General features: G+C 40.7%; 1 protein-coding gene across 3 annotated transcripts in view; it reads right to left on the bottom strand.

The window, feature by feature from the left end:
• AGAP2 (ArfGAP with GTPase domain, ankyrin repeat and PH domain 2) overlaps positions 1–13,510 on the bottom strand; it is a 472,523-nt gene that overhangs the window by 38,131 nt on the left and 420,882 nt on the right. For all 3 annotated transcript variants that reach the window (XM_073576781.1, XM_073576779.1, XM_073576780.1), the window contains exons 10-11: positions 11,880–11,984; positions 7,880–8,063 (exon numbers count right to left, since the gene is read on the bottom strand). In XM_073576781.1, coding sequence (XP_073432882.1) covers positions 7,880–8,063; positions 11,880–11,984 — 289 coding nt within the window. The remainder of the gene's footprint in view (positions 1–7,879; positions 8,064–11,879; positions 11,985–13,510) is intronic.

The following is a 13,510-nucleotide window of genomic DNA, read 5'->3' as shown; positions in this document are numbered from 1 at the left end:
ATGTAGCCAAGTGGCAGTAACATGTATTAGCAGTTTAAATAATCAGCTTCAAGAAGACCTGCCACCAGGATTTTGAACTCTTAAAGGAGTTAGCCAGGGCTATATATTTTCCTTACTATGGACCTAAGAACTAACTGGCAGGTAGTTGCTAACCACCAGCTTGTTTGTACCCGACGCTGATCAGTGCGGCCACATACCAGTCACAGACCGTTCCTGCCAGCAATTCAGCGGCTTCCACTGATGTCATTTCGATAGAGCAGCAGCTTTTCGTCCAGTCTGCCCTGTTGACGGAGGGTGACTGCTGACGTCATGAGGATTAACAGTCGGTTGTCAAAAAATAACAGTCCTGGACAATTCTTTTAATTAAACATACGGCTGTGATGACGCTTTGAGGATCATTGAAATGAGACCTTTTTTGAAGAAATTTGTTTAGTCACTCTTCCCTAATCAGCTGTGAAAGTTTTATAGAATCATAGAATCGTAGAGTTGGAAGGGACCTCCTGGGCCATCTGGTCCAACCCCCTGCTCAAAGCAGGATTCGCTAAATCATCCCAGTCAGATGTCTGTCCAGCCTCTGTTTGAAGACTTCCATTGAAGGAGAACTCACCACCTCTCGTGGCAGCCTGTTCTGCTCATTGATCACTCTAACTGTCAAAAAGTTTTTTCTAATATCTAATCTGTGTCTCCTCCCATTCAGTTTCATCCCATTGCTTCTAGTCTTTCCTTGTGCAAATGAGAATAAAGTTGATCCTTCTACAATGTGACAGCCCTTTATATTAATGAGACTCTAATGCACTGGGGCCAGACCTTGCACTTAGTCTTCTCCTGCCAGTCTGGAAATTATTAGTCTGCCTGGTCTATAATTGACAGGTCACAGACTTTTCAGTGATCTGAATCCTCTGACTGAATTTTCACGCAGACACTAGCACCGGCATTATACACAGCTGATACCAAAGAAACCATCAATCATCACTAGTCACAGCTCGCCCTGCATCTCTTCCCTTCACAATGACCTTTTTGCAGGTTCACTACATGATATGTTGTAGTTACAAAGTTAATTAGGAAGTTAAAGTCTGAAAAAGCCCCAGTGGACAGTATGAAAACTGCCAGATTTCTATTTTCTATTTTTAATACAGATTTTGACATGTAAAAAAAAAAGAACATTTCTTGTAAAACTCAATTAACACAAAAAATGATTTAAACAATAGGCAACTTTCTGATGAAAGCTTCCCTTTTATAACAAGAACTGCTCACCCCCACTTGCTAGCTAGCTTTGACGCTGGTGTTTCTGCTGGGTTCCCCAGGCTATCCTCCTTTGCCTTTTGTGCCATCTACATAAATATAGCATTCAATAAAAATACCAAACAGGTTTTCAAGCCTTAATGATGATGCCAAGGGTATGGACACATGCCAATGCTGACATCACAATGGCCCATAACTTGGTTTTGTCAGAAAAAAACTATCGCAATTTTATCGGTGCAAATTATTAAATAACATTACTTTCATGACATTATATAGCACGCACAAAACAGAAAACCGCACAAGTTGTTTTTTCTTCAAAATGTATCCAAAAATATTTAATCCATTAGTTGTGGCCAAAAGTATTGACACCCCTGCAATTCTGTCAGATAATACTCAGTTTCTTCCTGAAAATGATTGCAAACACAAATTTTTTGGTATTTTTATCTTCATTTAATTTGTCTTAAATGAAAGAACACAAAAAGAATTGTCCTAAAGCCAAATTGGATATAATTCCACACCAAACATAAAAAAGAGGGTGGACAAAAGTATTGGCACTGTTCGAAAAATCATGTGATGTTTCTCTAATTTGTGTAATTAACAGCACCTGTAACTTACCTGTGGCACCTAACAGGTGTTGGCAATAACTAAATCACACTTGCAGCCAGTTGACATGGATTAAAGTTGACTCAACCTCTGTCCTGTGTCCTTGTGTGTATCACATTGAGCATGGAGAAAAGAAAGAAGACCAAAGAACTGTCTGAGGACTTGAGAAACCATAGTATAAGAAATTCCGGCACTCAAAAGAAATATATGCAGAATAAATTTATTAGTACAACAGATTCTCCCAAAATTATATGACGTTTCGGTCTACAACTCAGACCTTCATCAAACTTGAGGTATGGAGATATATGTGAGCATGGAAAGTCCATGGAAGGCAGCCACGATAAGTAGCAATATTCTCGAGGCTTTACCACGGGGTGACCCAGCCCCCCTGCCAGCGCTGCGGGCACGCCTATGTGCCCACAGGGACTCTCTCCCTTTGTCCCAAGACCATGATATCTCTCTCCTCCCCTCCAAAAAGGAGAATATCATGGCTGCCTTCCATGGACTTTCCATGCTCACATATATCTCCATACCTCTAGTCTGATGAAGGTCTGAGTTGTAGACTGAAACGTCATATAATTTTGGGAGAATCTGTTGTACTAATAAATTTATTCTGCATATATTTCTTTTGAGTGCCGGAATTTCTTATACTATACATTTTGAGGAGTGGTATCCTTTTCCGTGCACCTCGAAGACGGAGTAACGTGTACTCTATTCTTGCTTGACTTGAGAAACCAAATTGTGAGGAAGCATGAGCAATCTCAAGGCTACAAGTCCATCTCCAAAGACCTGAATGTTCCCGTGTCTACCGTGCGCAGTGTCATCAAGAACTTTAAAGCCCATGGCACTGTGGCTAACCTCCCTAGATGTGGACGGAAAAGAAAAATTGACAGGAGATTTCAACGCAAGATTGTGCAGATGTTGGATAAAGAACCTCGACTAACATCCAAACAAGTTCAAGCTGCCCTGCAGTTCGAGGGTACAACAGTGTCAACCCGTACTATCCGTTGGCGTCTAAATGAAAAGGGACTGTATGGTAGGAGACCCAGGAAGACCCCACTTCTTACCCCGAGACTTAAAAAAGCCAGGCTGGAGATTGCCAAAACTTACCTGAAAAAGCCTAAAACGTTTTGGAAGAATGTTCTCTGGTCAGATGAGACAAAAATAGAGCTTTTTGGGCAAAGGCATCAACATAGAGTTTACAGGAGAAAAAAGAGGCATTCAAATAAAAGAACACGGTCCCTACAGTCAAACATGGCGGAGGTTCCCTGATGTTTTGGGGTTGCTTTGCTGCCTCTGGCACTGGACTGCTTGATCGTGTGCATGGCATTATGAAGTCAGAAGACTACCAACAAGTTTTGCAGCATAATGTAGGGCCCAGTGTGAGAAAGCTGGGTCTCCCTCAGAGGTCATGGGTCTTCCAGCAGGACAATGACCCAAAACACACTTCAAAAAGCACTAGAAAATGGTTTGAGAGAAAGCACTGGAGACTTCTAAATCGAATCGCATAGAACACCTGTGGAGAGATCTAAAAATGGCAGTTTGGAGAAGGCACCCTTCAAATATCAGGGACCTGGAGCAGTTTGCCAAAGAAGAATGGTCTAAAATTCCAGCAGAGCATTGTAAGAAACTCATTGATGGTTACCGGAAGCGGTTGGTCGCAGTTATTTTGGCTAAAGGTTGTGCAACCAAGTATTAGGCTGAGGGTGCCAATACTTTTGTCTGGCCCATTATTGGAGTTTTGTGTGAAATGATCAATGTTTTGCTTTTTGCTTAATTCTCTTTTGTGTTTTTTCATTTAAGACAAATTAAATGAAGATAATAATACCAAAGAATTTGTGTTTACAATCATTTTCAGGAAGAAACTGAGTATTATCTGACAGAATTGCATGTGTGGCAATACTTTTTGCCCCAACTGTATATAGGGGGGACTTAATACAGGGGGATTGTGGAAGTACATCATCATCTACAACTCTGGCAAAAACTAAGAGACCATTGCACATTTTTATAAAAATCAGTTTCTCTATATGTCTGACAGCCATTCCATTCCAGTGTCAGTTGAATGCCAACCAGAGTACACCTCATTCTACTTAAAGTGTTCCTTATTAGGTGATCACCTGAACCAAATCTTATTTAACAAAGGAAAATATAAAAATGATCCTGCTGTGGTGTTCACAATCCTCTTGCAATAGGACAAGCTGGATGGCAAAACAAGTGCTAGTAATATCCCAAAAGTAATAGGAATGAAAAAATAACTTTTAACCATGCCAAAGGAGTTGAAAAGAAAAGTCTTGAGTGAGGAAAAGAAGGGCTCAATTCTGACTTTACTAGCAGAAGGATACAGTGAGCATCATGTTGCCGCCATCTTTAAAATTTCTAAGACGGCAGTCCATTACAACAAGGTCAAGCAGCCGACATTGGGGACAACAAAGCTAAAGACCGGCAGAGGGCGAAAACAAATCTCCGCTGACCGGGAGGGCCGTGCTCTTATTCGTATGTCACTCAGCAACTGCAGGATGACATCAAGCGACCTACAAAAGGAATGGCAAATGGCAGCTGGGGTGAAGTGGACATCAAGAACAGTTCATAACAGGTTCCTAGAGGCAGGGCTCAAGTCATGTAAAGCTAGAAAAAAGCCTTTCAACAATGAGAAGCAAAGAAGAGCCAGGCTGAAGTTTGCCAAAGACCATAAGGATTGGACCATAGAGGACTGGAGTAAGGTAATCTTCTCTGAAGAGTCTAATTTTCAACTTTGCCCAACACATGGTCGTCTAATGGTTAGATGGAGACATGGAGAGGTGTACAAGCCACAGTGTCTTGCACCCACTGTGAAATTTGGTGGAGGATCGGTGATGACCTGGGGATGCTTCAGTAAGGTTGGAATTGGGCAGGTTAATCTTTGCGAAGGACGTATGAATCAAGTCGCATACAAGGTTATCCTAGAAAAAGAGTTGATTCCTTCTGCTCAGGCAATGTTCCCCAACTCTGAGGACTGTTTTTTCCAGCAGGACAATGCGCCATGCCACACAACTAGGTCAATCAATGGGTGGATGAAGGACCACCACATAAAATCCCTGTCATGGCCAGCCCAATCTCCAGACCTGAACCCCATTGAAAACCTCTGGAATGTAATCAAGAAGAAGATGGATAGTCACAAGCCATCAAACAAAGAAGAACTGCATAAATTTTTGTACCAGGAGTGGCATAAGGTCACCCAAAAGCAGTGTGAAAGACTGGTGGAAAGCATGCCAAGACGCATGAAAGCTGTGATTAACAATCATGGTTATTCCACAAAATATTGATTTCAGAACTCTTCCTGAGTTAAAACATTAGTATTGTTGTTTCTAAATGATTATGAAATTGTTTTCTTAGCATCATTTGAGGTCTGCAAGCACTGCATTTTTTGGTTATTTTGACCATTTCTTATTTTCTGAAAATAAATACAAAATTTAATGCTTAGAAATTCGAAGACATGTTGTCATTAGTTTATAGAATAAAAGAGCAATTTACAATTTACTTAAAAATATACCTATAAAGAGAAAAATCAGACAAACTGAAAATTTTGCAGTGGTCTCTTAATTTTTGCCAGAGCTGTAAAAATACAAGTAATAGAAATAACTTTGCGGTATAATGACCGCTGTGAACTAATCATCCAGACTGCGGTACGGGCTTGAGAAAGCTTCCGATGTGCAGACAGATCCTGGGTGTGGGTGATCCCTGTGCAGACATGCACTTCCAAAGATTGAGAAGGAGAGCAGAGACACTGACAGACGATTAGGGAAACAGTGACGTTTCGGGGACCTCCATCTTTCCTAAGCTTAGTCTCCCGAAATGTCGCCACAGGTGTGTTTACCTCATCCTTGTTTTTTGCAGTTTTTGCATTTATAATTTTATAGTGTTCACTGAAGGGGTTAACTAATGTGACACTTTTATAGGTCGGGTCATTCCGTACGTGGCAATACATGACCTATAGGGTATATCCAAGGTTGGGAAGTACTTAACTAATCAGTACTTGCAGGTGGCTGTCGGGCCATCATACTGTGTGGGGGCTTTGGAGGGACATTATACTATGTGGGGAGACATACTGTGTGAGATGCTGTAGGGGGACTTAAACAGGGGGACTATGGAAGTACATTATTCTGTGTGGGAAACTGTGGAAGCACAGCTTGAGGTGACCTCATACTGTGTAGGGGGACCATCATACTGTGTGGGAGCTAAGGGAGGCATGTTTGCCAATTGCCTAGAAATTCCAAGGAAGTTCATAAAAGTAGGGCACTTTTTTGCCTTGTCCATAAAAAATAATTAAGTTCTTGGAAATTTTTTCTGAAGCTGAAGAAACTTACACAAATTATTTAGACTGTAATTATCATTATTTTATTTGTAGTGAATGTAGCTTATGTCTACATATCAGACATTTATCACTGATAATCATAATGATTTACTATGGTTTACCAATGTGTCTGAAAAGGCCATCATACTTGCAGAGGCCATCATACTTTGTGGGGGAGTGTGGCTGTAGGAACCATTATATTGGATATACGGACCTGAGGGGGACTTAATGTGTGGAAGGGATGAGGGAGCCATTAGAACATGTACGGAGCTGTGTGGTCATCATTCTAAGTGGAGGTGATGTGGGGGCCTGATTATTATGTGGGGGGAGGCTGTTTGGGCCATCATACTCTATGGGAGGCTGTGGAGAACCATCATATTGTATATACAGAGCTGTTGTGTCATTATACTGTGTGAGGGCCATCAAACTATATGGGGTTTCATAATCAATCTTTGTGGGAGGCTGTAAGGTCCAACATACATAGTGAGTTGTGGGAACCATTATACTGTGTGGGGCAGTTATGGAAGCTTCATACTGTGTGGGAGGTCATCTTACGGGGGGTGCAAACTGTGAGTAGGCGTCATACTGTGTGAGGGGGCTATGGATGGGCATCACACTCTCTGGGGGCACTGTGGTTGGGCATAAAACTGTGTAGGGAGTCACTCATAGACTCTTAATGTGTGTGAGGAAACAGTGATGACATCATAATGGGTTGAGGGCACATCATACTGTGCGTGTGGGAGGTTCTGTGAGGGAATTCACAGTAATATATGATAATACCGTGTGTTGGATCCATTTTTGTTGGCATCATACTCCATAGGAGCCATAAAAGAGGTATTGTAGGTGAAAACACTAAGCGGCTTCAGAAGGGGAAAAATTACTGTGTAAATGTCACAATACATGTCCTTATCTTTGTCTTTAAAAGTTAGAAGAAATGAGATATACCCATCTGTGGCTGCACCTATGCTCCGTGACCCTACATTCTTCAACAAGTATATTTTCATAGATTGTATGATTTCTATGTATGTCTCTGGATTCATATGTAATGATAATGAGCACATGTAAATATCCTGTCCATGAAGCTACCTGTATTGGCAACCTATAAATAAATAATGCCTGTCATTGTCATCATAGCACACGAGAATATCACTTTAGGGACACAAGTGTATGGAGAACCATGTACTCCATGATACATGGAATGGCCCCATTTTATCATTGCCTAGACTCCTGTTTTGTTTTTTGTTATTTTCGTGCTTTGCGCCTTTTTTGTTTTGCACCTAATTCATTATTCTGCTTGCGCCTTTTATTACATCTATTTTATAAGTACTTGTCTGTTTGAGATTTTTTTCCCCTTTGTGAGAGAAGTTTAGCAATTCCAGGTGTTTTTGCCTGATTCATCAATTGTGACTTTTTATATAAAAAGTCTCAAAATTTTACGCAGATCCATTACAGTCCTGCCATGGTGTACCTGCAAGTCAGCCAGTAATTTGGCTCAATTTTTGTGCCATTTTGTGAAATGTGACTTTTGGTTCGCAAAAACAGTTCAAGATAGAGAAATCAATTTTGACTTTGTGCCAAATTCATAAATTGAGTGCGCCATTTTGAAGACTTTGCTACAAACTAGTACTACAACACAAAAAAGGAAAGTGGCTTAAAAAAAGCAAATGATGAATCAGGGCCTATGTGTATATCTATAAGACTTACTTGTTGTTGGAGGCTTGCTACTGGGGGCATCTATGACCGGTGGGCTGCTGACATCTTTTAGTAAACCATTAATGCTGGCTGATTGGCCACAAGCAGAAATCGCTCTTGGTGGTCTCTTTCCCGGCACTTTTACTGTTGTTCTCAATAGAATTATTTCCTTGCCGTGCGTGCTGTGCAAATAATCCTGAAAATATATATACAATAAAATATATTTCTTTTCATTGTTAACCTTTTGCTAAATATAGAAGAAAAAGAACAAATATAAACATCTGAATTGCATTTGCACAATGACTGGAGTCTGGTATTGTAGTTTTTGTTAGCGTATGTGCACATAATGTCTTTTTCTGGCAAATTTCACCTAGAACACACCTGTAAAAGTGCTAATAAAAATTAAAAATAATGAACATATGCACTGCAATGTCAAAACAACTTGCTGTACATATGTTCTGTCTTTTGTCACTTCTAAGTTCTAACCACTTCGAAAGGTGCTAGGTGGCTTAGAGAAGTCACCAGTTCATTCATCTGGCTGCTCTGCTGGTAAGCCGCCGCTATGTTATATACAGAAAGTTAAAAAAAAAGCCGCAGTAAAAGACGTCCAGAAAGAGGCTTTGGAAAAACACCAATTGCCACTGAACAAGGATAATCAGGAAGAGTGAAGGTGAAGTGCCAGAATTGTGATTGTCATGTGATGTGACAATTCTGGGGTGGCTGCGGGCTTATGTTTTTAGGCTGGGAAGGGCCTAATAACCATGGACAATCCCATCCTGATAATATCAGCTTGCTGCTGTCTGCTTTACTTTTGCTGGTTACAAAAATAGGGAGTCATTTTTTTCATTTACCGTACTTATTCATTTATTAGGTTAATGCTTACACAGAAACCTAGAAACTCAAGGCACTAATTATAAATTGTAAAAAGGAAACAATACTCACGATTGCTTCTTAAAAAAGGTTAAAGTCCTTTATTCCATGTGGCGGGATAATCCTTTAACATGCAGGGGGAGTGGGGAAGTGAAGGAGGACAACAGTCGTTTTGTGCATATCTCAGCGCTTCTGCAAGTCCAAATGGTTGTCCTCCTTCACTTCCCCACTCCCCCTGCATGTTAAAGGATTGTCCCGCCACATGGAATAAAGGACATTAACCTTTTTTAAGAAGCAATGGTGAGTGCTATTTCCTTTTTTCAATATTGAGTGCACTTGGTCTTCAACACATTTTTCATTCACCGCCTAGCTCACTATCAGGTGGTATGATTTATACTAAGGACTGATTCGGACTGCAGTCAACAGTTTGGTGTGGTTTTTTCTCCTTTTTCATTTTTTTGACATTAATTATGAATCTCATTGTAAATTTTTAATTTCTATTCTGCATTCTAGTCTGGTATGTGTCACACATGCAAACGGACGCCCAAAAGGAAACCACACGGACAATAAAAATGCACCGTCTCTCGTGTACATTTTTTTAAGAGGATGTGTGAAGGAGACCTTCCATTGAGAGATTGCGATCATTAGCTCTGACTTCTGGTTAGTCAGAAGTAGGGGTTACCAGACAGTGGTTAAGGACCAGAACAGTGTCGGGAAGAGCTGAAAACAGTGGCTGGTAAGTACTGTATAATACTAGAGTCAGAGAACTAAAAAAATACGGAGGGCGGGGTGCTTTAAAGGGCATACAAAACTGAACAGTCTGCTACTTTTGGTTTCCGTGGTACCAGTAGAGTACAGAGATAGAAGTGATGACACATTTTGTTGTTTTTCATTTATAATTTATTGAATATTGTTCACTAAAAAAATCATGGCATAAAAAATTGCAAATATTGCCACTATAATGTCTCATGTCAGCAGCTGCAACATTTTGGCGACACATTTCTACACAATATAGCAAGGTGTGGATAAATGTTGCTTTGTTGTGTTCACAGCAATGTGGGACTTTTTCCCTGTGAAGGTGACCTTACTGTTTTGAGAATAGTTACGGTACATTGCATTAATGGAGAAAACCAGTAGGTGTCAGTATTATCAAATTCATAGGGTATGAAAACTATGGGTGAAAAAGGAAGCATTGTGTATAGATGATTGAACATCTTAAAGGGGTTGTCCACTAGTCTGACAACCCCATCTCAATCCCTATTTTTCCCCCTTGGTGAATAGTAACACCTATACTCACCTTAGGTGTCTGCGCCATTCCGGCGGTATAGGCGCTGGCTCTTCTGAGAATTGCGTGACATAGTTATGTTATGCGATCCATGTGGCCACTTCACTCTCCCCGCCTTTAGATTACTTTTTACCGATCTGTCACTTACTCTGAATGTTTGTGAATTATCCGAAGGGGGAGAGAATTAAATCAGCACTGATTGCCTGCAGGGAATGCGTGACATAACAATGTGACAAGATCCCTGGCAGAGCCAGTGCTAACACCGCTGGAACGATGGTGAGTATAGATGTTATTATTTTACAAGGGTGAGACATAGGGATTGAGAAGGGGTTGTCTGAGTAGTGTACAACTCCTTTAAAGGAAATCTGTCGGAAAAAAAAGAAAAACTACCATTTTAAATATGTGTGGATTTTACATTGGAAATTCAATTGGAAATTCAGCTGCAGGGACAAAAAGAAGTTATATTGTCTCTGCAGCTACTTGCTTCCAGTCCTTCAGGTGCTACCAGGGATGTGAACAAACAGCGATCACTAAACAGTAATCACACCCCCTGTGCCTTGACTGACATCCTGCCCTACACACACTCTGTAGAGCGTGATGTCTGATGCCCAGAGCCTGGGGCTGCCCAAATAAGCTTTTCTTTGAGTTAAAGGAAGGCCACTATAGCCAATAGCTGATGACACTATTAGATATTAGCCATAGCACTTGTTTAAGATTTATATGGAGCGCTCTTCCCTGTATGTACAATACATGGAGACCAAAAATGCAAAATAAGGCAGCCTGGGCACTGTGCACATGACTGACTCCATGTACAGCCCTTAGTGCTTGTCCGCATTGCAGACAGGAGCATGAGCGACCTGAATTTACATGTGCTCAGCACAGCTGTAATGCCCCAAAGTTATACTGTACTGTAGGTTAAGGGGGTTATCTAAGACTTTAGTTTTTTTTTGCTATGGTGTTAAGAACTTACCGACAGGTAGTTGCTAACTACCTACCTGTTCTTCCCTAAGTTAATTCTTTTTCTTTTCTGGCTCTGAGAGGTCATAGACAACTACAGCTGGCGAATTTTCTGCTTCTGTTGATGTCACTTCAACAGAATACCTCCTTCTCTTCTGCTCTGCTCTGTTGACAGCGAATCACTGCCGATGTCGTGCTGACAGGCATTTGACTCTCCACTGCCTAAATATGGTGACCTGGCGGTCAATCAGCATAATGTTGCCGGTGTCAACCGATCAGCAGAAGAGATTGGAAGAGAAAGAGCTGCTAAGTTGACTTGAGGGCAAAGGAACATGCAAATAATTAGCAAATACCTTCTGGTAAGTTCTTAGTCCCATATGATAAAAAAAGAAACCATAGTCCCAGGTCGGCCGGGGTCAGACTTGCGAGAAACTTGCACTAGTCTCGCACCTCAATACCCGGCACTGCCGCCGGCACTTTGGACCGGAGTGTTCAGCTGCATGGAAATACATGCAGCCGCGCACTTCGGTCCCGAGTGCCAGCGGCAGTGCGGGGTATTGAGGTGCGAGACTTGTGCGAGTTTCTTGCAAGTTTGATCCCGGCCTGATAATGATAATGCATCTGTAAAATTCGGATGGCACACAGATGTTCTGGATGGGATCTGATTTTTATTGAGCACCCATTGACTTGAATGGGCAAGTCTCATTCAATACTCAGAAGAGAACAGCGCAGGCTGAGTTTTTTTGTCACACAAACATTAAATCCGTGTGAAAAAAACATAATCTGAACAGTCCTTTGAATTACATTGGTCAGTGTGTTGTCCGATTTTTACACAGACTGTATTTACTGTATCTGTATAATAAGCTTTTCTGAAGATGCCCCAAGCGTGACAGTACTTACATTAATGCTAGGATGGTAGAGCAGCATTCCATTGCTTGTAAGAGTCACATACTTCTTCTTCCACTCCTTGTTTAGAGAATTTCCGCTACGTTTTAGTAGAAAACTCTGAAAAATGATCAATAAATTGATAAAGTAAAGACGCTGGACGATATTTCTCTTTGAATCAGAAATAGATTTAGGAATATACATAAGCTGCAAATATATGCTTTATCAAGAATAATTACAGAAGTAGACATGTATAAGGCTACTTTCACACTTGCGGTTTTTTGCTGTGCGTTTTTTGCGCACACAAGCGCATGAAAAAAACGCATCATGTGTTTGTGTGCGTTTTTTTGCGGGTATTGGTGCGTTTTTTTGCGCATACGTGCGCATTACAATGCGCATGTATGCACACCCATAGACTATAATGGGTGTTTTGCAGAAAAAAAACGCATTGCGTGCGCATGCGTTTTTTTGGGGCAAGTCGGACGCACAAAAAATGCAACAGGATGCACTTTGTGAGCCCGAGCGCACACTACAAAAAAACGCATGCGCATACAAACGCATACAAACGCATGTGTATGCGCACCTATGCGCACCCATGTAAAAGATAGGGAAAAAAAACGCATGCTTTTTTTGCGCTAAAAAACAGCGCAAAAAAATGCAAGTGTGAAACCAGCCTAAGACCTGTGTAATCCAAATATATAGTTATATTTCTTGGTTCTCCATAAATCTCAATATTGGACACTAAAGAAGAAGCGCAGTAAAAAAATGCTCTAAACTTTAGACTATTTTCACAGATGCTGGTAACCTAGTTGCATTGACGGATGTTAGAAATAATTTGAGCTTGATTATTCCATTAATGCCATATTGTTTTGTTACTATATAGTTGCCTCTTTTTAAAGGACCAAAAGTAATTTGACAGTTATCGCAACAGCTCTTTAAAAGGGCTGCATGGGCTATTCCTCACTAATCTTTCATCAATTAAGCAGGCAAAATGTTTGAAGCATATTCCAGGTGTGGCATTTGCATTTGGAAGCTGTTGCTGTGACCCCACAATATGCAATCAAAGGAGCTTTTAATGGAAGAGAAACAGACCATTATTAGGGCAAAAAAAGAAAAAATCCATCAGAGAGATATCAGAAATTTTCGGAGTGACCAAATCAACAGTTTGGTGCATTCTGCAACAAAAAAAAAAAAAAAGCGCACACTAGTGAACTTGGGTACACAAAAAGGTCTGAACGTCCTTGGAAGACAGCAGTGGTGGATAATCTACATCTACCCAAGTGAAGAACAGTGCACTCTCCAGGAAGTAGCTGTTTCAGTATCTAAGTCTACCATAAAGAAAAGACTTCATGAGAGCAAATACAGTGAGTCCATCACAAGGTACAAAGCATTAATCAACCTTAACAAAAATGGCCAGATGAGATTTTGCCAAAAAATTTTAAAAAGCCAGTCCAGTTCTGGAAAAGCATTCTTTGTACAGATGAAAGTGAGATTAACTTGCACCAGAATAACAGGAAGAAGGAAGTATGGAGAAGGCTTGGCATTGCTCATGATCTAAAGCTCACCAACAGGAGAAGATAATGGCTCTATATCATAACCCCACAGCTAAAGTAAAATGCAATGGTGTCTTTTCAAATTCTTTTAAG

Source organism: Dendrobates tinctorius, unplaced genomic scaffold (assembly GCF_039654945.1).
Source record: "Dendrobates tinctorius isolate UK_male_01 unplaced genomic scaffold, ASM3965494v1 ptg000051l, whole genome shotgun sequence".
NCBI classification, from domain to species: domain Eukaryota; kingdom Metazoa; phylum Chordata; class Amphibia; order Anura; family Dendrobatidae; genus Dendrobates; species Dendrobates tinctorius.
Note: the sequence above shows the minus strand (reverse complement) of the source record. Positions and strands in the feature narration are given on the sequence as shown.